The sequence below is a fragment of the Pipistrellus kuhlii genome, unplaced genomic scaffold, assembly GCF_014108245.1.
Source record: "Pipistrellus kuhlii isolate mPipKuh1 unplaced genomic scaffold, mPipKuh1.p scaffold_m20_p_7, whole genome shotgun sequence".
Lineage (NCBI taxonomy): Eukaryota > Metazoa > Chordata > Mammalia > Chiroptera > Vespertilionidae > Pipistrellus > Pipistrellus kuhlii.
The window spans coordinates 37,398,427-37,424,561 of NW_023425573.1; the positions used below are offsets into that span (position 1 = coordinate 37,398,427).

General features: G+C 39.5%; 1 protein-coding gene and 1 long non-coding RNA gene across 5 annotated transcripts in view; one reads left to right on the forward strand and one right to left on the reverse strand.

The window, feature by feature from the left end:
• Positions 1 to 20,056, reverse strand: part of LOC118709699 — a 38,977-nt gene extending 18,921 nt beyond the window's left edge. The window contains exon 1 of the long non-coding RNA XR_006740543.1: positions 19,965 to 20,056. This is a non-coding gene — a long non-coding RNA (uncharacterized LOC118709699). The remainder of the gene's footprint in view (positions 1 to 19,964) is intronic.
• A 76-nt stretch (positions 20,057 to 20,132) lies between these two features.
• The window catches only part of GPR155 (G protein-coupled receptor 155), a 41,686-nt gene continuing 35,683 nt past the window's right edge, over positions 20,133 to 26,135 (forward strand). For 2 of the 4 annotated variants that reach the window (XM_045575475.1, XM_036421960.2), the window contains exons 1-3: positions 20,133 to 20,348; positions 23,101 to 23,180; positions 25,010 to 25,506. In XM_045575475.1, the coding sequence (XP_045431431.1) occupies positions 25,041 to 25,506 (466 nt within the window). In that variant the 5' untranslated portion in view covers positions 20,133 to 20,348; positions 23,101 to 23,180; positions 25,010 to 25,040. The remainder of the gene's footprint in view (positions 20,349 to 23,100; positions 23,181 to 25,009; positions 25,507 to 26,135) is intronic. The other 2 variants (XM_045575474.1, XM_036421958.2) reach the window with 2 other exon arrangements.

Genomic DNA, 26,135 nt, shown 5'->3' on the forward strand with positions numbered 1-26,135 from the left:
TTTGAAAAATGCTATCCAAGCTTTTGACATGGTAATATGGACTCTAAATATAAACTAGAGTGTCCATATTGACAAGGGTTTGCAGAATGGTCACAATGGACTAAAACTAGAAGACTCCAAGTTTTACCTAATGGGGTTTTAGGGTAAGGTATCCAAGGCCTGAGACATACCAACCAATAGAAAGGCTCACTTGGGCACCCTATGAGGCCCTACAAAATATAGAACCACTAACAGAAAATAAAACAATTATACTTAAACTCCAATAGCCTGTTCTGGGGTGCCTCTATAACCACACATAAATAGGAAGGACAGAGGAACATAAAACCTGAACACATATGCCAAGTGATAGAATTACTGCATGGGCACATCGCCCACAGATCATGCTGGCACACGTGGCACCAGACCATGATTAAAAAAAGGAAGTGTGTGATCTCTCAAACACCTTCATTTTCAAATTGAAAGATGTGAGAACTGCTGGAAATTAAAAGCTTGGAAGTCATTAATGAATTCTTCAGGTAAGATCAAAATATACAAATTACACAAATTAATTATATAGGACGCTTATTTATATCAGAGAAAAAAACACTATATGAATGCACAATTGTAGATACATGGTCAGGAATAATATTACCCTACCCATGAAGGAAAAATTATATTTTAAAAAATCCATCATCAGGGTATTGGAAATCTGGATTGCTTGCTACAGTTATCCCAACTATTATAGAATCAGATTAGGGCACCCATTTTACAGAAAAGCAAATACAAAATTGGATCAATGAATAGGTCATAATGTGGAACTTCCACTTAACCTACAACTTAATTGCCTCTGGATCAATTGATAGGTATAATGGTTTGCACATGCAAAAGTTCAGGTTGCTTATAACAATCTAGATATGAAAGCTTAGACTAAAGCAATCTGAGACGCAGCAAGATCTCTAAATCATAAATATAGAAGGAATGGAAAAATTCCTATTGAATTAATAGGATCGGGCCTAAAGGTGCAGTCGGATATCCCCCAACTTCCTTCTTCTGCCAGCCTGGTCACCCCTAACTGCCCTCCCCTGCAGGCCTTGTCCCTCCCAACTGCCTTCCCCTGCTGGCCTGATTGCTCACAACTGCCCTCCCCTGATGGCCTGATTCCTCCCAACTGTTCTCCCCTGCTGGCCATCTTGTGGTGGCCATCTTGTGTCCACATGGGGGCAGCCATCTTGTGTGCTGGAGTGATGGTCAATTTGCATATTATTCTTTTATTAGATAGGTTAGAAGCCTGGTCCATGGGTGGGGGCCAGCTGATTTGCCCTGAAGGGTGTCCTAGATAAGGGTGGGGGTTAACTTGGGGCATAGGGTGGCCTAGGAGAGGGGCCTGTGGTGGTTTGGATGCCGGCCACAAGCCCTGGCGACCCAAGCAAAGACTCTGTTATCTGGGATTTCTTTATCTTCTATAATTGAAACTTTGTAGCCTTCAGCGGAGGCCAGGGCAGACCAGGAACTTGGCTTCCTCCATCGCCAGAGAAACCCAAGCCTCCTGCTCATTCCATGGCCTCAGCTATTTTTGTTGGGATTTATTAATCTTCTATAATTGAAATTTGTAGCCTTGAGCAGAGGCCTGGCTGGCCAAGCCTCCTGCTCACTCTGTAGCTGCAGCCAACTTGGTTGGGTTATTTTACATACTCACTCCTGATTGGCTGGTGGCCATGGCTTGTGGGTGTATTGGAGGTACAGTCAATTTGCATATTGCTCTCTTATTAGATAGGATATGTCAACTATAATTTTAAAACAAATTTTAAAAATAAATTAAAAGGAAAAGTATTAATTAAAAACATAAAGCTATGAGAAAATTATAGCACCTGCCACTAATAAAATGTACAGGGCAACTGATGGAAAAAGTATGTTACATCATATTAAAGAAAATAATAGATACTTCTATAAAGTTTTAATAGTGGAAACTTTTTTTGCATGGCATCATTATTAGATACCTAATATTGGGTCGGCAACTAAGTAATTGCGGGTTTCACACATATATGGCTTCAGTTGAATTTTTAGGTTTGCAGACGTAGTACAAATGTAAAACACATTTTGTTATTTGATAGTTGGCTATTCAGCTGTTAATCAGTAAAAAAAAGTTTTTTGATCTGTTTTGTAGTTTTCGTTTGGCGTTCGTTGAAAAATGGAAGATCAAAAGGAACATTTTCGTCATATTTTGCTTTTTTATTTCCGCAAAGGGAAAAACGCATCGCAAGCTCATAAAAAGTTATATGCTGTTTATGGTGATGAAGCCTTAAAAGAACGGCAGTGTCAAAATTGGTTTGCCAAATTTCGTTCTGGTGATTTTTCACTCAAAGATGAAAAACGCTCTGGTCGTCCAGTTGAAGTTGATGACGCCCTAATCAAAGCAATAATCAATTCGGACTGTCACAGTACAACACGTGAGATTGCAGAGAAGCTTCATGTATCACATACATGCATTGAAAATCACTTAAAACAACTTGGCTATGTTCAAAAACTCGATACATGGGTTCCTCACGAACTGAAAGAATCACAGTTAACGCAATGCATTAGCAGCTCCGATTTGCTAAAGAAACATAATGAAAATGATCCATTTTTAAAACGACTGATAACTGGCGATGAAAAATGGGTTGTTTACAACAATATCAAGCGGAAAAGATCGTGGAGCAGGCCAGGTGAACCAACTCAAACAACATCAAAAGCTGATATTCATCAAAAGAAGGTTTTGTTATCAGTTTGGTGGGATTACAAAGGAATTGTCTACTTTGAACTCTTACCACCCAACCGAACGATCAATTCTGATGTCTACATTGAACAACTAATGAAATTAAACAATGCAGTTGAAGAAAAGCGGCCCGAATTGACAAATCGAAAAGGTGTTGTATTCCATCATGACAATGCAAGGCCACACACATCTTTGGTCACTCGGCAAAAATTAATGGAGCTTGGTTGGGATGTTTTGCCACATCCACCATATAGTCCTGACCTTGCACCATCTGATTACTTTTTGTTTCGATCTTTACAAAACTCCTTGAATGGTAAAAATTTCAATAATGATGATGATGTCAAATCGTACCTGATTCAGTTTTTTGCTAATAAAAACCAGAAGTTTTTTGAACGTGGGATTATGATGCTGCCTGAAAGATGGCAAAAGGTCATTGATCAAAATGGGCAATATATTACAGAATAAAGTTATTTAGTTCCATGAAAAAATTGTCTTTGATTTTCTTTAAAAAATCCGCAATTACTTAGTGGCCGACCCAATATTTACCCTAACATGATGCAGGGCAATTAGATTTGGAACAACATTCGCAATAATGGTCATAACAGCTATAGATTTCCTTGAGTGGAAAGAACAACAACTAGGTATAATTAGAAAATTATAGGGCACTATTTTTATTTTGAAGGCATAAATCCGCTATATATTTTGAACCTTGTAAATACAGTTGACCCTTGAACAACACAGGTTTGAACTGTGTGTACCCTTCTGATCAACAGTTGGCTATTAGCAGTTAAGTTTATGGGGAGTCAAAAGTTATATGCAGATTTTTAATGCATAGGGGTTCAACAGCCTTTATTCAAGGGTCAACTGTATTTTTAGGTGGGTCAGTGACACATGTTACCTGCTGGCCATAATATTTTGCTTATTGCTCACTGTTGTATACCATACTCATTATAGCTATGAATACTTCTCTCACAGCTGCAGCAATAGCAGGTGTGCCATCAATCCAAGTTGGAATGCCACTTTCTCGTCTAGATACAACTCCACTGTGACATCCTCTACTTCCTCCATAGCTCATTATCCCAGTCACTTTTTCCAACTGAGGTTTCATCAAGCAACACTTTTACCTCACCCTTACCATCAGTACCATCATTTGCTGGGAAACCTTCAATCAATAGAAAATGAGTACTGAGGGAAGCTGATGAAACTTTGAAAACTTCCACTTCAATCCCCACAAGAATCAGCAAGGATCCTAAACAACTCCTCTTATGTGACACTGACTTGGACGTTGAAGACAAGCCTGAACTATTAGCAGACTCTTGTGTTTTATAGCCCAGTGCATATTCCAAGTCAACCAGGTACTGACTTTTATACTCTTCTCTTACTTTATCTTACTGTGTTAGGAGCATGGTCATACCAATGTAAAAATTTTTATTAGACTAATATCTCCAAAAATGCCAATTCAAGCAGAATCTTACTTTAGTTATGAAATAGAGCCTCTGAACAATCAATAAATGGTGCAAACCAAGAGCAAGAAGTAAAATTTAAAATCAAAATTTGGGATAACCTAGAAAAACTATTATGATGATGGGGAAAAATAGAAAAGAGAAAAAATTTTCTATGACAATAAACACATAAATATAAACATAAACATAATATATACTAGTGGCCCAGTGCATTAAATTTGTGCATGGGGGGGTGGTTCCCTCAGCCCAGCCTGCACCCTCTCCAATCAGGGACATCTGACTACCAGTTTAGGCCTGATCCCTACGTCCCTCTCACAGTCTAGGACCACTGGCTCCTAACCACTCACCTGCCTGCCTGCCTGATCTCACCCCTAACTGCTCTCCTCTGCTGGCCTAATTGCTCCTAACTGCCTCTGCCTGCCTGATCGCCCCTAACTGCCCGCCCCTGCTGGCCTGATCTCGCCCCCAAATGCCCTACCCTGCTGGCCTGATCTTGCCCCCTAACTGCCTCTGCCTTGGCCCACACCACCATGGCTTTGTCAGGAAGGAAGTTGGCCAGTCAACTCAGTCTAATTAAAATATTAGCCTTTTAGTAGTATAGATTATATAGGATAAGATTGCTTAAATGGGGGAGGAGGAGAGCCTTTTTCAGAAGGAGGAGATGCTCTTGGCAGACAAAAATACATAATCCCTATATGCAGACTGATAGCCAGTCATATGCACTATTTTTCTAAACTGGTCATTTAAAATTGAACCACTTTCTAACACCATATACCAAACAGCTATTGCCCTTAAAACCCCTCCTCAGCTCCACTTTAAGTTCTGCCTTCTAAATTCACCCAGATTACATTCTGATTGGTCGGTTTCTATGCCAGTCAGCATCAAAAGCTAGGCAACCACTGGCTCCTCCCAGTTCACCCAGATTTAGTTCTGATTAGTCAGTTTCTATATCAGTCAGCATCTCCGGGCCTATCTCTGGCCTGATCAGAGAGGTGGGGCTGATCAGCAGCCACCCCAGGCTACTGGCGAGGCTTGGAAAGAGAGAGAGAGAGAGAGAGAGGCTAAGCTGCTGTGTGTTATTGGCTTATGAAATTATTATAATTCCCACAGCAAACCTACACTAACTAGCCGAAACCGGTTTAGCTCAGTGGTAGAGTGTCAGTCTGCGGACTGAAAGGTCCCGGGTTCGATACTGGTCAAGGGCATGTATGTTGGTTGCGGGCACATCCCCGGTGGGGGGTGTGCAGGAGGCGGCTGGTCAATGTTTCTCTCTCATCAACGTTTCTGGCTCTCTATCTCTCTCCCTTCCTTTCCGTAAAAAATCAATAAAATATATATTTTTTAAAAAAACAAACAAAAAAAAACCTACACTAAATAAATTGCTGGCAAAGTCAGAATCAGTCTCTGAGTATAACTTTGCCACCTCCTTCCAAACAAAAACAAAACACATGAGCCTTCAAAGATACATAAGATTGAATGAGAGCATTCAGGTTGGATAAGGCATGAACAAGAGAAAAGTGGAGAATGAATATGTGTTATTTAGGGGTAGGTGAATAAACTCATTGGATTAGAGAGCTTGTATACAGTGAACAATGTTAACTAAATTAGATCAGTGAAGTGAGGATAGATGACAGAAGGCTTTGAAATCCAGAATGAGCTTAATCTTTTAGGCCAGGGTCAGCAAACTTTTTCTGAAAAGGCCAAATAATAAATATGTTAGGTTTTGCAGGCCGTATATGGTCTCTGTCACACTTTTTAAATAAGTGTGACTGTGTTTCAATACAACTTTATAAAAACAGGTGTCAGGACAAATTTGATCCTTGGACTAGAGCAACAGAGCAATAAAATAAAAATGGTGTTTTGTTAAATTTTGAAGTAATCATGTACAAAGGTAGGAGGCATTTCTTAGTTACTTAGCATCCATCTCCCCTATTCTCCTTCCTCATACTTTCCAGATTTTCAGGCACCAACTTCTCTTACATGTTCAGGGAGAAACTAATTGAGTGGTCTCAAATTGGTCTAAATTACCAGGTCATCACATTTCTCTTTTCACAATAATTGATTCATGTAACCCACACCTAAGGCACATAGTGCATGCCATTTTATGGTCACAGATGTTAGTTCAGAAAGGGCATCTGACTAATTTTGGCCAGAAACATACAATGTACCCCCTATATTACTAGGGCTTCCAGGAAAGAAACTTTCTTCTCTGAAAAGTCACCAAAAGGGGCACTCTCTCCCTTTTTGAGCAGGGTGATATACAGATATGAAACTTGGATTTCTGAATTTGTTTTGACACTCTGAGAGAAACCAGGTTTGGAACAAGGCTGATAAGACAAAAGGGAGAGCAGAGAAAAGTAGAAGCCATGTCTTTGACTTAGTAGTTGAACTACTAAATCAAACCAAGCCTGAAGCCTATCCTACCATGGACTTTATTAGTCAACAAATAACTTTCATTGCTTAAACCTATTCGAGTTGAATTTTCTTTTGTTACTTAAGATTAAAAGTCTTCCACTGTCATAGGAAAATACTATGAAATAGAAGACAATGAAAGGAATTAGACAAGATAAAAAACTAGGCATTAAGTGATAAGGCAAAAGACAGCAGTGAGAAGTCATTGAAAATAGATAATTCACATGTGAGGTTAATGTATATTGATATGCACAGAATCCCCACACTGAATAAAAGGCTAAGGGGGAAATTTTAAAGAATATAGGGAGTAAGGAGTTTGGGCCCACTCACAAGGAAATACACGTACTACATGCGAGAATAAGAAGGTTAAAGATGAAAGAGACTTTTATCTGAACTCTCAGCCCAATCATATTCCAACAGACAATATAACTCTAGCAACCAAAGATGTAAAAAAAAACAAAACACCCAAGTATTTAAAATATATATAATAAAATGTCCACCACAAAATCAAGGGTCTGTAAAATGGTATGCCAAATTATAAATATGGTGAAAAGAAAAAAATAAACTCTTGTAAAAAAATTGAAAAAGGATAAACTAGTGAGAAGTTTTGGGTTATATTTTGGAATGGAAAAGGGATCAGATTTAAAAAACAAACAAACAAACAAAAGGAATAGAGACAAGGTAACTGGGTAATAGATTGGGAAATTCTTATTAGAAAGAGTAGGACTGATCACGCCATTCCAGTTATTTATATTTTCACATTTTTGGCTATGGAATATTCTTGCAGCACAGCATGTGGTCCACTGACATATGTAACTTCTAGGAGCCTCAATGAAATAATAAAGCAAACCATGGAAAGAGATGAGAACTGCTGGAAAAAAAGGAGACCTAGCAATGATTCACACAGAATTGCTGAGTCTTTTAAATAAGAGACTTCTGGTTTCTGATAGGGTATGTAAGAAACTTAGAAGTTGCTACTCCATCCTAACAAGTAAAAAGCTGAATAAACTGAAAAATCAACAATTCTTCTTAGATATGAAAGAGAAGTGAGGTCACAGGACAAAATGCTACTCCCAAAGTTGGAAATACCAATATACAAACACAGAGACTCACACCTTACTGGATGAGCAACCGCCCTCGGAATGAGCACCAGGGAAGGAAAATCGGAACTATAATTGAAGAATTGCTGGGGTCTCAGTCTGGGCTACTCTGAGAATTAAAAACTCCAGGGAGACCAAGTCATTTGAAGGCCCAACACAGTTGTGAGTTTCACTTCCTAGGTATTCACCAGGTTCTCATAGTGAATATTAGAAATATTCACATGCTTCTGCAGGGGAAAGGGAAAAAGAACCATAATAGGTACACTACAGCATTCTGTTCTTAACAAGGTCTGCCTTCAAGCGAAACTAATTAACCAGAGCCTAACCTGTTGGAATTTTATCAGAGCCTAATTGGCCTAGGCAAGGAAAATAACTTGCCCAGTCCATAGGCACAGGCACACTAAGACTGAGCCCTAATCATACGACCATAGAACACTCCCTTCCCAACAAATTAATAAAGGTCTATTTACAGCAATTCCTTTTACCCAGTACATCAGGCCCTGCTACCAAAAAAGAAAAGAATTACAAGATATATTAAAAAGCAAAAATCACAGATGGGATAGGCAAACATCAGAACTAGACTCAGGGATGGCAGGGATATTAGAATTATCAGACCAAGAATTAAAAACAACTGTCATTAATATGCTAAGGACTTTACTGGATAAAGTAGACGGCATTCAAGAACAGATGGGCAACATAAGCAGAGAGATGGAGATTCTAAGAAAGAACCGAAAAGAAATGCTAACGATAAGACTGTAAGAGAAATGAAGAATGCCTTTGATGGACTCATTAGTAGACTAGACACTGCTGAAAAAAAATCTCTGAGCATGAGGATATCTCTACAGAAACCTCCCAAACTGAAAAGCCAAGAGAAAAAAAAAAAGAAAAGAAAAAAAAAGACTGATAAAAACAGAATATCCAAAAACAGTGAACAGCTACAATATGTAACATATGCATAATGGGGATACCAGAAAGAGAAGAAAGAAAAAAATGAACAGGAGAAATATTTTAAATAATGACTAGGAATTTCCCCAAATTAATGTCAGGCACCAAACTGCAGATCAAAAAAGCTCGGAAAACACCAAGCAGGGTCTGATCCCGGGAGTATGGCTTTGGAGTCTGTGCCACTTCTGGGAACAAGATTGGGAGGAGTAAGATTCAAGAGCACAGAAATCAGTGAACTCCAGGTGGTCTTGAGTGGCACAGTTGCTCTCTCAGCACTTTGATCACCAAATCTTCAGCTTTCCTTCTTACCCCCATCAGTTTGCTGAGTAGAATACCTTATGAGGTTTATAGGGAAACTAACTCAGAGGCGGGTGGAGTTGAGGTTTGCCAGCAGAGAAGGGACACTGAGAGTGGTAATAGCTCACTTGAGACTATAAAGAAATGGAAGAGAATTCCAGGTTTACAATTCTTGAAGCTAGGCTGCTATAGGGACTTTTTGGTGACAGATAAGATCAATATGTGGCCTGAGAGCTCCTCAGGCACAAACTCTGTTTCCATTTAGAATGCTAACCAATGGTACATGGCACAGATGAGAGTCCATAGGCAATGAGGGTACAAGAGAAGGAGATTTATGGGGGATCTACGATTACAAGACCTCAGATTTTGGGTCTATCCAGGGTGGAGAAAATTTGGAAGTGGCAGAAATGAAAGGATATCAGGGTGTGGCTGCTTAATGAGAGGGCAGACTTGCAGAAAAGAACAGAAAGTAGTGAGAAAGGAAAGGGCCAGCCAAGGCTGCTAGACCAACCCTGTTATGCCTCACATCCAGAGATCCATCCCATCCAAAACAAATATATAGTGACAGCAATAACCTTATAGTTGACAACAGGGGAAGCTGTTACTGGTGAGGACCAGAATCATCCACTGAGCCCACCCAACTACATGTCAGATTTACTTGGTGAGAGAGAAACAGGTCTTTCCACAAGGGGTGGTGCTATTAATGAAGCCCAGGCTAGCTTTGTAGGGAGCAGCTATAGGGTTAAGCCTTGGAATGACCTGTTGGCAAAGCCACAAACAAGTCCCAGCTTAGAGGGCACAGCACTCTTAGCATTATTAAGCTTGACCTTATGACACTCCCTAGATCCTTCCTGGGTAGCTAATGGGCTGTGGGAGGTGCAGCAAGTGCTGCAAAACAAGTGAAACTCACAAGAACACTATAACTATGGTGACCACTACCTTGTTCACCTCTGACTATAAAATAAAGCATCAGCTTGCCTTCTGGATCTTTTCTCTGTGGCCTTAGCCAGGCACAGAAGATCCACCTAGACCCAGCTTATTCTCTTTGTCTGTCTTTTCTACATCCATGACCGCCCTCCCTCAGGCTCTCAGAACCCTTGGCTGTGCTGGCACGGCACATAGCTTAACAGAAATCACACCTTTGAAAAATAAATTATTTTATATAGATAGAAATGCCTCCTTTGCTGGGATGATTATCAATTAGACCACTTAAGTAAGAATATGGAGAGTATTCTTAAGGTTTGGCTTTGCAAGTACAAGTAATTGTCTACCAGGAGACAGTTGGAAAGTTATGACTAGAAACTTATTCTCATCAGTTTGAGATGATATTAAGGATCCTACATGGTAGCCCCATGAGTATAATTAGAGTGTACAAATGAGCCAAGTCAACCACATGTAGGCAAAGCTGGGTGTCTGATCCAATCCTCAAGACAGGTGGAAGACTGTAGATAATAACCATTCATAAAGCAGAGCAACTGGAGCCCAGTTCCATAGTTGAACCAAAAATCTAAGGAAGTAGGTAGGTATGGGAGGCCAGAGCAAGGGTTCAGAGGAATTTTATCAAAAGATTACTTTCATTGAGGCGATTGATTTTTTATTAGGTCTGACATTGAGCTGTAAAATGACTTTTATTCAAGGGCGTCTTAAAGGTCCTGTTAGACATTTGACAAACATATGATAAATATATCTCTCCTAGACATTTGACAAGCATGTGATAAGCATACCTACAACATGATTACCAGCCATTAGTCCACATGCCCTGCATTTGCTCACTCTTTTCAAGGCTTAAGGCCTTATTGCTTCAGTATCTCTAGAGGAAATATACATTGACTTTAAGATAATTTCTATTTCCATTAGCTGATGCTGCTCTGCTAGCTTCCTTAACCACATTTTATAGATTTTTACCTCTTTGTACAGTCTTGCTTTATACTGCACTGAGGATTATTTTATTTAGACTCAGTAGCAGGAGCTACAGAAGTATTCTCTGTGTTGGACAGAAACTTTCTACAACTAGAGTCTAGAGTGGAGCTTTAACAATACATGAGAATTTGAAAAATGGTACAAAGGATAACATTTTAAAAAATTTAACTTTAAAAGAATATATAAGTGAATATCATTATGATCTTGATGCAGGAGAGGATTTTTTTTTTTCTAAAAAGACACCAAATGCCGAAACCGGTTTGGCTCAGTGGATAGACCGTCAGCCTGTGGACTGAAGGGTCCCGGGTTCGATTCCGGTCAAGGGCATGTACCTTGGTTGCGGGCACATTCCCAGTGGGGGATATGCAGGAGGCAGCTGATTGATGATTCTCTCTCATTGATGTTTCTAACTCTCTATCCCCCTCTCTTCCTCTCTGTAAAAAATCAATAAAATATATTTAAAAATAAAATAAAATAAAATAAAAAGACACCAAATGTACAAACTATAAAGGATAAGATTAAGTCATTCCTTGGGGAATAATATCTCTGAGGAAAGAGAAATTATTATTGTTTCTCAAAAGCTGAAGTTTTAAGAGGTACTGAAATGACTGTACTGGGGTTTTGCTACATAATCTACACTATAGTAACTGTATTGGTTTGTTGAATGTGTCAGAAAATTTTGATACTTGATTCAGTTTCACCCATAATATGAACTTTCTGACTAGGGTTTGGTAATGGTACTATATTGACGATATCATATATATATATATATATATATATATATATATATATATATACATACACTAGTGTATGAAAGGAATACAATGATCAGTTTTGTTTTGTTTTGCTTTTCTCCATGAAGGGCAAACCAAAAAGAAATGTTTCACATGAGGAAGAATGTTCTCATAGGAAAATAGTTATTTTTTTAATTTTTGAATGAAGTTGCCAGACTCAATGTATCCTTTTTCCTATGAGAACATATTTCTCCCCATACAACACTGACTTTAGAAAAATGAAAAATGTTCTGCCCTCCTCTAAGGCAAATATTCCCACCTACTCTGAAACAGATGTGTAATTTCTAGTTTATTCCCTAGAACAGCTGTTATCTGGGAATTTCATTAAAAATTTACCTGCAGAATCTGGTAAAAAAAACACACACACACACACACACACACACACACACAGAATTTGGACCAAATCCCAATGATGTTGATTTAGTAAGTCTGACTGGGACCTTGGTATCTATATTTTTTAAAATTATATTCTCCAAGAACAACCATGTCAAAACTTAAGTGTCCAGACATCTTTCTGACTTGGTCTAACAAATGGTCTTGTAGTTCAGAAGTCTTAATTTCACTTTCTTGTTTCAACTTTTTGGAATGGTTCAGAGAAAGCTTGCATGGAAGTTAGGGTAATAGGAAAGTCTAAATAACTTTTGGAATTTTAGGAGCATTTAAATATTTATAGAGTTAATTATTGGGACACTATCATATTTGGTCTATGTTACAAACAATGATGATTCCTCCATGATTTACTCTGTTTCATATATTGTCAGTCACAAAAAACAATCTGTTGTGGTTTTTTTGCTGCCAGATAGAGTCAAACATTCTGATATTTTCTGGTCAGTTACTTTTGTTGATAGTTGAAGGAGAAGAATAAGAAAGAGCAGGTATTTTCATTTTAACTGACTCTAAGTATAAAAACTTCACAAATTTGTTTAGCTGGCATTCCAAGAGTTAGTAGGTCAACAAATTCTTATTAATTACTATATGCCAAGCACTGTTCACATACTGCAGATACTATGGAAATCAATAGAATACCTGTCTGTTCAAGGAGGGAAGGAGATTGGAACTCCTGAAATACACACTCGACTGGAAGAATGCTTCTGAGGTCAGTTGTGCTGAGAATATTAATAGCTTTTTTTGAGTTAGCTTTTTACTCAGAAGTTCTACCCATGTTTTGTTTTGTTTTGTTTTCCACCCATGTTTTAACTAGAATCAGTTAAAATCTTACTCCAAAGTTAAAATTAAATCTGAGGTTTTCTCCACTTCCTCCTTATATTTTACAAAGTTGGCCAGACTTACAGTTTTTCATGTTAGATATTATTCAAATTACAAAATGCTCTACGCATTTATAAAATTCTTTGTTTAAAGACTGCCTATTGCATAAACTTGTTTCTGAGCACATTTTTTAAGTGAACAACCTACTAGCCAAAACAGGACTATTTTGTGTTTTTCATGTTCTTGATGTCTAAACCCTTTAAAAAAAAAAATGTGGTCAAAACGAAACAAGTATCAAGTTATATCCACTCTGCAACAAAGTGGATGGGCCACAAAAGTCATCATGCTTCTATCTATTTTGTGTTTTCTGCATGCTATTTTATCAAAGTCGATTCAACTTTCAGTTTCATAATCTAATTCTGGCTTCATTGTTTTTCTGCTTAACTTCTTTTTTATGTACTTTAAATAATTTTTTACTTTTCAATTACAGATGACATACAATATTATATTAGTTTCAAGTATACAAACCATTGGTTAACATTATTTAACTTACTAAGTGATCACCCAGATAAATCTAGTACCTATCTAACACCATATATAGTTATTATAATAATATTTACTGTATTCCCTTTGCTATACTTCACATCTCCTTGACTAGTCTGTAACTTAGAAAGCACCTGGGAAGGCACATGGGCATTTTTTTTAAATTGCTGGCTGAATCCAGGGCAGTGGGCAAAGCCACATCCTGGAAACATGTTCTGCCAAAAGGCAGAAGTGTTATCAGCTTGACCTTCATTTCAGCTCAGGTGCCAGGAGGTGGGTTTTAGTATGCAAATCTATCCAAGCACCAGAAACGAATAGCAAAACTTCCTGGTATTTGGGGGTATAAAATAAACAAGCTGCATCAGCTCTGGGTCACTGTCTATCAGAAGAAGGCAGTGGACCCACCCGGTCCCCGCTTTTTCCTTTTATCTGTCTGTTTCTTTCTCTCATTTTTCTCAATCCCCAGCCACCCCTACTCAGGAACTGGACCCACACTCTAGCCGTGTACATGTAACTACCAATTTGTACTTGTTAATCCTTTCACCTTTTTCACCCAGTTCCCTAATCAGCCTCCCATCTGGCAACTGTCAAAATGTTTTCTGTATCTGAGTCTGTTTCTGTTTTGTTTGTTCATTTATTTTGTTTTTTAGATTCCACATATATGTGAAATCATATGGCATTTGTCTTCCTGCCTGACTTATTTGACTCAGCACAATACCCTCTAGGTCCATCTATGGTTTTGCAGATGACAAGATTTCATTCTTTTTTCAGGGCTGGGTACTATTCCATTGCATATATGTACCACTTCATCTTTATCCATTCATCTACTGATGGACACTTAGGTTGCTTCCATATTAGCTATTGCAAATAATGCTGCAATGAACATATGGATGTATATGTTTTTTTTATTTATTTAATGTTTTGAGTTTCTTCAGAAAAATACCCAGAAGTGGATTTGCTGGGTCCTTCTTTGTCTTTTGTTATATAACCTTTGTTATAAAGTTTTCTTTGTCTGGTATAAATATTGCTACTCCAGTTTTTTTGTTTGTTTCCATTTCATAAAATATCTTTTCCATCCCTTTACTTTTAGTCTGTGTATGTCTTTTGATCTGAAGTGAGTCTCTTATAGACAGCATATCTAAGAGTTTGTTTTGTTATCCATTCAGCATCCACATGTCTTTTGATCAGAACATTTAATTTACTTGCACTTAAAGTAACTGTCATTTTTTATTCATATTTTTATCCTTTTTTCTTCTTCTTAAAGAAGACCCTTTAATATTTATTATGATACTAGTCTGGTAGTGTTGAGCTCCTTTAGCTTTTCTTATCTGGGAATCTCTTTTTCTGTTCTATGATTCTAATGAAAGCTTTGCTGGGTAGACTATCCTTATTGTAGGTCCTTGCTTTTCATCACTTTGAATATTTCATGCCACTCCCTTCTGGCCTGTAAAGTTTCTGTTGAGAAATCAGCTGATAGTTTTATGAGAGCTCCCTTATAGATAATTGCTTTTTTTCTTGCTGTGTTCTCTCTTTGTCCTTAATTTTTGGCATTTTATTTTTTATCCAATCCCAGAGATTCCCCTCTTCCTGTACTCCCACCTCCTTAATTTTCCACCAATGGATTTCATGTAAACCCTGCTTAATCTCTTCCTTTTATTCTAAGGTATAAAATAAACTGCAAAAACCTCTGCAGCGTTTTCTCAATCTGTTGAAATTTTGCTTCCCAGCAACTGTCAGTTTGACTCAAAATAACTCAAGAGTTTTTAAAAAAATGGTTTGGCTTTGTTGATGATAGCCATTCTGACAGATGAGAGATGGTACTGTATTATCATTTTGATTTGCATGTCTCAAATGATTAGTGACTTTGAGCATGTTTTCATATGTCTCTTGGCCTCCCTTATGTCTTCTTTTGAAAAGTATCTATTTAGGTCCGTTGCCCATTTTTTGATTGGGTTGTTTATCTTCCTTTTGTTAAGTTGTATGAGTTCCTTGTAAATGTTGGAGATTAAACCCTTATTGGTGATAACATTGGCAAATATGTTCTCCCATACAGTGGGCTTTCTTGTTATTTTGTTGATGGTTTCTTTTGCTGTGTAGAAGCTTTTTATATTACTAATCATCCACGAGATGCAAATCAAAATGACAATGCGGTACAATCTCACACCTGTCAGAATAGCTATCATCAACAAATCAACAAATGACAAGGATGCGGAGAAAAAGGAACCTGGTGGGAATGCAGACTGGTGTAGCCACTGTGGAGAATAGTATGGAGTTTCCTCAAAAAACTAAAAATGGAACTCCTATTTGACCTAGTGATCCCACTTCCAGGAATATATCCCAAGAAAACAAACAAAACAAAAAAACCAATCAGAATATATGCAACCCTATGTTTGTAGCAGCACAATTTACCATAGCTAAGATTTGGAAACAGCCTAAGTGCCCATCAGCAGATGAGTGGATTAAAAAACTGTGGTACATCTACAAAATGGAATACTATGCTGTTGTAAAAAAGAAGGAATTCTTACCATTTGCAACTGCATGATGGAACTGGAGAGCATTATGCTAAGTGAAATAAGCCAGTCAGAGAAAGATAAATATCACACAATCTCACTCATTTGTGGAATATAACGAGCAATATAAACTGATGAACAAAAACAGATCCAGAGACAGAGAAGCATCGATCAGATAGTCAAACCTCAGAGGGAGGATAGGGGAGGGTGGGGATAAGGGGAAGAGATCAACCAAAGGGCATATATGCATGCATATAAGCCTAACCAATGGATACAGACACCAGGCAGGTGAGGGCATGAGTGGGGGATGTTGTGGGGGGGCAATGAGGGAATAAGGACACATATATAATACTTTAATCAATAAAGAAAAAGAAAAAAGCAAGGTACAAAAAGAAAATTTTTTTTAAATGGATTGGCTCACATGAATGAGAAGTCCACAGGCTGACTGGTTTCAGGTGCAACTTGATTCTACAACTCAATTTGTCATCAAGCATCCATATATTTATTTCTCTCTGCTATGCCTTCTTGTGTGTCTGCATCATTCTAAGTCTGGTTCCTCTCATGGTCCAGCACCTTCCTCTTGTCTAACAGGAAAGAGAGCATCAGCATTCTCAGCGAAAGTCCTAAGAGTCATTATATCAAACTGCCTTAGAGCCAATGCCCACCCTGACTCAATCTTGGAGTCCAAGGGATAAAATATACTGGATACCTAGGTTGTGTCACCTCTGAAGGCAGAGTGAAGTTAACTTCTCTGAAGCTTTATGGATTCCTAAAGAGAAATCGGTGCTATTGAGAAGGAGATGGCAGTTTATTTTTATTTTTTTTATTTTTATTTTTTTTAATTTTATTTTATTTTCCCCCTCCCTCCCTCCCACCCATAGGAGATGGCAGTTTAAAGAAACTAAATAATTTTAAAGAAATTTGAAATTAGATCTTTTCAATTTAAGTACATGTACTGAGAAAGCAAGCCCTAGAATAGTCAAATAATACCTTTTAAATACCTTTAATCATTTGTACTATTTTATCTTCTTATTTACTCATCTTTTATTAACACTTTATGAATGGCTTAGAGTTCCTACTTTTTCAAAGAAGATTATCCTCAAATTTCAATAGGGTCAGTATTAAAAATTAAGATATAGACCTATATTTATGGATAAAAGTTAATTATATATTATTAATGAAAAACTAGAGACCCGGTGCACGAAATTCATGCACTCAGGAAGGGGGCTCCTCAGCCCAGATTGTGAGGGTGCAGGCCAGGTTGAGGGATCCCACAGGTGCATGATTGGGGACAGGGAGGGACATAGGAGGTTGGACCACAGGAGGGCTCCAGGACATGAACAGCCCGTCTTGCTCTGTCGTGTTCGGCCAGACCTCAGCAGCAAGCTAACCTACCAGGCAGAGCATTTGTCCCCTGGTGGTCAGTGCACATCCTAGCAAGCAGTTGAGCAGCCTTAGCATATCATTAGCATATTACACGTTAATTGATTGAATGGATGACCAGACAACCAGACAACCAGACACTGAGCATATTAGGCATTTATATATAGGATGTTGCTAAAAGTCATGTGTAGAAAAGTCATGCTATTGTGTGATGTTATTTTTCTTAAATAGTCTTATTTACATAGAAAAAATTACATAGTAAAATGTTATCAATAGGTATTGATTTTTACTTCATTCCTTTCTAATATATGTGAATAGAAGTGAAGCAAAAATATTTACAGTTGTGAGTATATCAAACAGTTTATTCTTGTAATATTTTAATTATTGTATTATTGTTCATATGAATAACTGTAAGCTTACTTTGCCCAATCCTGTATTTTATAATTATTTATTACATTCATAATTATATATTTTTTAAATATATTTTATTGATTTTTTTACAGAGAGGAAGAGAGAGGGATAGAGAGTTAGGAACATCGATGAGAGAGAATCATCGACCAGCTGCCTCTTGCACACTCCCTACTGGGGATGTGCCTGCAACCAAGGTACATGCCCTTGACCGGAATAGAACCTGGGACCTTTCAGTCAGCAGGCCGACACTCTATCCACTGAGCCAAACTGGTTTTGGCCATAATTATTTTTTAAAAATTAGAAACTGAAATTGTGATTATGTTAAGTATTAGCCCCAGTTTAGTGATGTGGCCCAGTATACGTGACTTCATATTTGGCCTCTGATTTTCTTTTTAACAACTGGAAACAAAGGCAAAGTGAAAACAGGAGCAGAATGCATAACTTTTCTAGTTTGAGTTTCTGACCATTTTTTTCCTGCTTAGTTCTCAGAACCTTTAGACAGACAGCAGCAGAGCAAGGATGATGGACCAGATACAGAAGGTCACCAGCTTGAAAAGCCCTGGCTGCCTCCCCAGAGTGACCTTTCGTCCCCTAGTATAGCACTGGTCAGGCAGTTTGGACTCCCTGACCTTTCATTCCTGTAAATAACCTCTAGGCTTCAGCTGTATTTCAGCTCCAGGCTAGAAAAGCCGCAAAACCGGACAAGCAATGCCATGGTTGACCTCAGGATTAGCTGTGCTCAACAATGACCCCCTGTCCTGGTGCCAGCCAATCTATCAACAGGAACTACAACCCTGAAGGACATACTTGGAAAACTGCTGAATATTCTATTGAATCTTCCTCTGGGACCTCCCCTAAAAACTTAAAACCCTTAGGACGGATCCAGTTGCTCTCCCTTCTGGGAGCACCCCATGCCTTTCTGGTTCCCCAGGCACTTACCATTACCTTCCTCACTCCCAAGCTCCAAGGGCCTTCCTTTGCCTCTATTACTTGTTTCCTAAGCCCATTTCTTCTATGAATTACTTCTCCTACCTCTGTGATTTTATAAACAAATGTTCTCTTATAGTTTGAGAATTCTTTCCTAGCCAGAACTCAAGTACCTAGGTTGCTGAACCAAGGTTTGGTCAGATGCCATAGGTCAACACCTGGTGTGCTTCCCACTGCCCACACCACTTCGGTCAACACTTAGCTTACTGTAATTTTTCAGTTTATATTCTTGTATCTTTACACTAAAACCACCAAGATGATAGGAAGACACCGAAGTTGCAAGACAAGAAAGTTAAAGATGCAAAGCAAACTAGAGGCTTTACAAAGGACAGATGCTTGTGGAGATATTAAGTGGGATCCGGTTGTACATATTTTTAAGTTTGAAATAATTTTCCTTCCAAATGACTAACTCAAATACAGGATTCCTTCTGGTTTCAAAATGGAGTTCTATACCCTAAGTCTTCACCTAACATTACGGATAGGTTCTTGGAACTGCAAGGTAACAACATATAACAAAACCAGTTTTACCATAGGCAAATTAACATAATAAACGAGTTAAAATCTTGGAATTCCAGCCAAAATTGGTTTGGCTCAGTGGTGGAGCGGCAGTCTGCGGACTGAAAGGTCCCAGGTTCGATTCCCGTCAAGGGCATGTACATTGGTTGCAGTCACATCCCCGGTAGGGGGTGTGCAAGAGGCAGCTGGTCAATGTTTCTCTCTCATCAACATTTCTAGCTCTTTATCTCTCTCCCTTCCTCTCTGTAAAAAAAAATCAATAAAATATATATTTTCTTAAATCTTGGAATTCCATCAACATTAGAACAAACCACGTGAAAGGAAAGGTGCCACTGGAGGATCTGCCGTAGTTGGGACCCCTTCATTCCAAGAAGCTCTGGAAGTTTCCCACCAACATACAACCAGTTTCCTCTTGGCAGACCAAGGGCACGCATGTTGTCCCCCTCAAAACATAAACACACAGGGACTGGGAGCGTATTTAAATTAGGCACAGTGCTGCTAAAGCTTCACAGACATTTAAATCTCTGATTTAGCAAAGTCAAGGTCACACTGCCCTGGCGAAGAGGAAGGGGGTATTCTGAACCAGGTCCGGTTCTAATTTAAATCCTCGCGTTTAAACTCTCTGCTACAAATAGCACTGGGTTAACAAAGGGAGGAACTGGCGGGTCACACCACGCTGGGGTTAGAGGGAAAGGCTAACGGCCTCTGAAGCTGAGTTTAGGAAAACACCAAACGAGGATTATTACCCGCTGCGGCCGCCATCTTGCGGGAGCCGGGCGGCCGGAAGTCCCGCCTCCTGCGTCTAGCCCCGGAGGCAGGGGCGGAGCCTGAGGGTGGGCCCGGAGGCTCGCGGCGGAGGGCGGGGCCTGTGAGCGGGGCGGGGCCTGGAGGGGGCGGGGCGGGGCGGGGCGGGGCGGGGCCGCAGAGCCGGCCCGGGAGGAGCTGACCCCGCCGCCACCGCTGCTCGGCACCTCACTTTCGTGGAACGTGACTGAGCTCCGGCAGCCGGCAGCCCGCGGCTCTCTGCGAGGGGCGCTGTGCGGAGGAGATGACGGCGCTTTCCTCCCGGCTGCGCCCCCGCGAGCACCGACGGCCTTCCGCGCGCGGCCCCGGGGCTGCAGACGGAGCAGGTGAGATGAGATGGGTCCCCGGGGCCCCCGCCTCCTGGGTCTGAGTAAGGTGGGCAGCGCCCAGCCTTGGGCGCCCAGGCCCGAAGCCCTCTGCCTGTGCCCGCCCGCCCCTGCCTCCGCGGCGCCCGCCTTTAGGGCGTGGGGGGCCGCCGGGGGAGGCTGACGCAGGGGACGGGGCGGCTTGCTTGTCCCTCCTGGTGACAGACAGCATTGCCATCCCCTAGTTCCAGGAGCGCCCTGTTCCACGCTGTCATTCTCGGATTCTTCCCTGTATCCCAGGGGGCGCCCTCAGGGTCTGCCCTCCTGGGACCTTCTTGGAGAGCCGCCCCAAATTTCCTCCCTCACCCCCTTTCAAAGCGTGCGGGTTACTGTGACGCCGTGACGCCCATGCCCAGGGCAAACTGAAGGACCAACTTGTGACCCCAGCCGCAGACCCCTCGCTGCCTTTCCGCCCCCACTGCTGCCTGGCGGGCATGGGGTGGCCGCGGCTGTTTGCTGGCGGCCTATATGGTGAGCCACTCTCCACACCCTTATCTCCGAGGGCCAAAGTCTAAAGGAAGAGCGGGGCCCGGTGCTCCCCACGCTGGGTCTCCAGGAAGGGCGTTTGGTTCCCAGCCCGCGGTGGGCGGTGTGGCTGTGGCTGTGGAAGAGTGCCTTCACAGGACCGCACTATTGTGCTTCTCCATGGGATACAGGGGGTGGAGGGACAGCCGAGAGTTGAAAGCTTCCTCTTTAAAATTCATCAGAAAACCCTCCTCCCGGCTTTGACTGAACAGCAATGGAAGTTCCAGTGGTTTTCTGGTGTTATCTAAACAAAGTACCAGTATGCCTTCGCCTGAAGTGGTTTGTATGTAGCATCTGTCCACAGCTGCCCCTTTTACTGACAGGTCAGCGTGTGTGTTACACAATAAGCTTTGTTTTAATGAGATGAAAAAACTGGATGTAATTTTTTTAAAAAAAAAAAAACACCCATTCCTGTGGTTCCTGTTTATTTTAAAAGAATGCTTTAGAAAGCATATTTTCCTCCCATGTGGGCCATGGTGGGAAAGGGGGGGGGGGGAGGGTTAAAATAAGATAAAACTTTGTAAGTCCTTTTTAGTTATTTTGATTTCCCCTCAACTAGCAGGTATTCCTTTTATAATGTTGAGGAACATTGAAAGAAACCTCAGGGAAATTTACTTTTCAGTTTTTCTCTTAATTTTCAACTAACTGAGAGTTTAGCCTGGACATCACTACAACTATTTGACCATCACCTTGAGAAAAATGAAGAGCTCTCCCTTTCCTGATAACAACTATTTAAGATCAAACTAAATTCAGTTGAACTTCTCTTAACTGTTTGGTATAAAATAAAAACGAATAAACTTATGACCCATTCTGTTCTTCTATTTTAGTTGAAGGATCTTTAATTCCAAATATTGTTTGAAGAACTGGAATTAGGACAATACCATATACCAATATTTAATTTGTTCTTCTTCTTATTATTATTAGGACTACAGCTCCTAATAGTAATTGCTACCACTTAAAAAAATATATTGGCACTATTACATCCCCCCACCCCCTTGACCCACCTTCGCCCAGCCCTCCTCCCCCTCCCCTGGCCTTCACACTGTCTCCATGGGCTATGCATATGTGTTCTTTGGCTAATATCCACCTTCTTTCATACAACCACCGCCTCCCATTTCCCTTACCTCTGAACTCTGGCAGTCTGTTGCATGTATCCAAGCCTCTGGTTCTGTTTTGTCTATCAGTTTATTTTGCTCATTGGATCCCACATATAAGTGCGATCATATGGTATTTATTTTTCTCTGTCTGGTTTATTTCACTGAGCATAATAATCTCCAGGTCCATCCATGCTATCGCAAAAGGTAAGAGTTCCTTCTTTTTTGATAGCCACATAGCAATCCATTGTGTAAATATGCCACAGTATTTATACCCACTTCTCTACTGATGGGCACTGGGACTGGTTTCAAATATTGGCTATTGTAAATAACACTGCTATGACCATAGGGGTGTGTTTATTCTTTCAGGATTCTTAGGACATATTCCCAGGAGTGGGATCGATGGATCAAAGATACCATTTCTTGAGGTCCTACTTTGTGATAAACTATGATAAACTTAGTATAAAATCTCCAATCCTCACAATATTCTTCTAAGGAGATTTTTACTCTAATTTTATAGTTAAAGAAGCTAAGCTTCTGAGAGGCTAGGTAACTTGCCCAAAAAGTTGGTTAGAGATGAGGTCCAAGATTGGGTTCATGTCTTTTGGACTCTTTTCACTGAACAACTGTTAGTTTAGTTAAAACTATTGGTTTAAAAACTATTGAAATGCATTGATAATGTGAGTGTGGTACAAATAAGGGTTAGCGAGCAGTATCAGTTATTAATACTCCAGTCAAAGAAATACATATAGGGAACTTGGAAAAAAATAACAGAAGACTGGGCTACTTTATCACCTTATTCCTTTTTTTAAAATATATATTATTGATTTTTACAGAGAGGAAGGGAGAAGGATAGAGAGTTAGAAACATCCATGAGAGAGAAACATTGATTAGCTGCCTCCTGCACACTCCCTACTGGGGATGTGCCCACAACCAAGGTACATGCCCTTGACCAAAATCAAACCTGGAACACTGGAGTCTGCAGGCTGATGTTCTATCCACTGAGCCAAACCAGTTAGGGCTATCACCTTATTCTTTAGCACTGGCTTTTAATGGCTCCAAATGTTTGACACCTTTGCTTAATTGTTTACCAGCTCCTACTTCAACTATGGGTACCTGTACCAACCAGTAGCTTTCCCAGGATATAATTGGACGCTGACTTGCTAAACTTCAGGTATGTGAATATTGTAGGTTTTGTGTATATTGACCACTCCTGTCTAATCCCGGTAGAAAAATACTTGTCCTGATCCAGATTAAATGAAAATTTTTAAGTGGTTCCATTTATACCAGGGTAGCATAGAGAAAATTATCTCGTTCACACCGCTGAGCATCAGTTATTGCTGGTCTCTGGCTTGCCACCAGGGTCTTCTTAATGTGATGTAGGTGTTTGAGAACTTAACCTGTACATGTTGGGAATGAGCTTTTCTACTTCCTACCTTATAGAAGGTCACTTTAGATGATTAACCCAGAATAATTATTTATAAATTGGCAGTTGTTGCCATGTTATAATAATTTTAAGTTACTAATAAGAGCTGATTAGTCGCAGTTGTCTAAACTCCATGCTCATGTGTCCCTGGCAGCAGGAGAGGGGTCTGGTTATAATATTAGCATTCCTTGCGTTAGCATTTTTTGAACATCGTTAGAACATTTTACCACACATTTGTGTTCTTTAACATTTACTGAACAGCTTTAGAACATTTTAGAACACATTGTGTGGTCTTGAGCCTATTACTATAGTGAAAAACTTAAAATACTTTATCATCAAAAAAAAAAAAGAAAGAAAGAAAAGAAAGGGAGAGGTTTCTGTCCTTGAACTAAATAGTTCCTAAAAGAGAACATTGATTCACTAAAAAATGAAGTAAATATACACATATGGAGTGTCTTATGTGCCATGCACTATTTTAGGTGGTAGGAACATAACAGTAAGAAAAAACATGCACAGACTCTGTTTCTGTAGCACTTGAAGTCTACCAAAGGAGATAGACATAAAACAAATAGCCACTCTAATGCAGAGTATAATTATAAAATGAGAAAAATGGCCTAAAGGTAAGGAACATGAGTATTTTTGAGAAAGAACCGAGGCCTGCCTGTGGTGTTAGAGTTGCTACCTGAGAGAAGCAACTCCTGGACTCTATGATTTAGAGGGTGAGGAGGGGCTAGTATGTAGGGAGGGGTGGGTGGGTAGAGAAGAGAACATTTAAGAGTTAATTGCATGTGCAAAGTCCATGTGGCACAAAGGGACTGGGACTTTCAAGAAGGCCAATGTGTGGCTGGTAAAAAAGGAACTAAGAGTAGGTTGGTGGAATGCCATCATTTCTTGTTTCATTCTCTTAATATGCTACCAAATTATATTTAACTTTGGTTAAGGGATTACTTTGTTCCAGATGTGATTGTAAGGACGTTACTTGAGTAATTTCAAGTTTCTATTAGGTGGGTGCTATGATACAGATGATGAAAGTGACACCTAAAATACGTTACTGGTTTAAAGGTGATAAGTGATACTTGACTATACCCTTCTTCCTATCCTGTAGTCAAGTATGGATGGCCACAGGCTGGAAAGGCCCCTTCTGTCTAGTGTATCTTCTTGACATGACCCTGAGAATTACTGAAATTTCTGGAGAAGTTGAATGCAGGTGAATATTCAGCAGAGACTCTGTGAGCTCCATGCTCTTAATCATTAGGTGGAGCTCAAGGGTGGACCACCGGAAAGGACCCCGGGACACCCCTGCAGCTGTATTTCTCAGGTCTGATACTGAATATAGGACAGCAATGCAAATACTTCGCATGGATCCACCTTTGAAAGTAAAGAGGTTACTGTTCGTGAGGAAACACTCCCCCGACCCCCACCGCCCTTTTATTACTTGCATTTTCCTCTGATGGTAGTTGGAGAAACGTATGTGTTATTTATTTGGCCATTTAATATGACTAGGTTTGCCAATGTATTCTTTCAACTAGAATTTTTCCTACTGATTATCACACTGAATCTTTCTTCTTTCTTTCCAGAGATCTGGTTGGAGTTGGAGGGTGAAAGAAAATGAATTCTTTTTCTGATTTACCTGCCAAGAACTTAACCATTGCAGTCAATATGACCTCGACTTTGTCCTCAATAGTAATGCATGGATTTAATTCCACTAATGACCCATCTTCAATGTCAATAACAAGGCTTTTTCCAGCCTTACTAGAATGCTTTGGTATAGTCTTTTGTGGTTATATAGCAGGAAGGACCAACGTCATAACATCAACACAGGCCAAAGGACTGGGAAATTTTGTCTCCAGATTTGCACTTCCAGCTTTATTATTCAAAAATATGGTTGTACTTAATTTTTCCAATGTGGATTGGTCTTTCCTATATAGCGTCTTAATTGCCAAAGCTTCTGTGTTTTTCACTGTATGTGTATTAACCTTATTAGTTGCCAGTCCTAATAGTCGATTTAGCAAAGCTGGACTGTTCCCTATTTTTGCTACACAAAGTAATGACTTTGCATTGGGATATCCTATAGGTAAGTTATTTTATATTTTTCAAGTTTCTAAAAAATTTAAGTGTTTTAGAAGGTACCAGAATGTAACCCTTTTTAATTTAAGCATTGTTAGTGATAAATACTCTTATATCTAAGAAATATTTTGTACTTTTTTCTTAGCTATGTCTTAAATTAGGATGAATTATATTTTTCCTTAACTTCAGAGTTTGAGTTCTTGAAAGGTCTACCTAAAACAAGTGGTCATATCCAAATAAACTTTGTGAATTTTCTTTCTAATAGTATTCTTTTTCTTCTCAATAATCATGTATGAAAGAAGTATAATTTCCAGAAGAGATCAGATTCTGATTTAAATTATGTAAAAGAGAAAGGTATATGTCTATATAAAAAGTCATTACTAAATGTTAGCAGTGGAATTTTATGAGTGACTTTTTTCATCCCTTATTTTTCTTACCACCTAGAATATATATTATTTTACATTAAAGCTCATTTTTTAGCTGTTCTTCAAAATGCCAATGTACTTTAATTGAAGTTAATTTTTTTATTAAGAACAAAAACAGTGAAGGTTTTTTTACCTTTCCAACTTTTCCTTTTTCATCTTTCCAACTCTTTAAGCAATATAATTTTATGTTTCTACGTGTGTATGTTTTCCT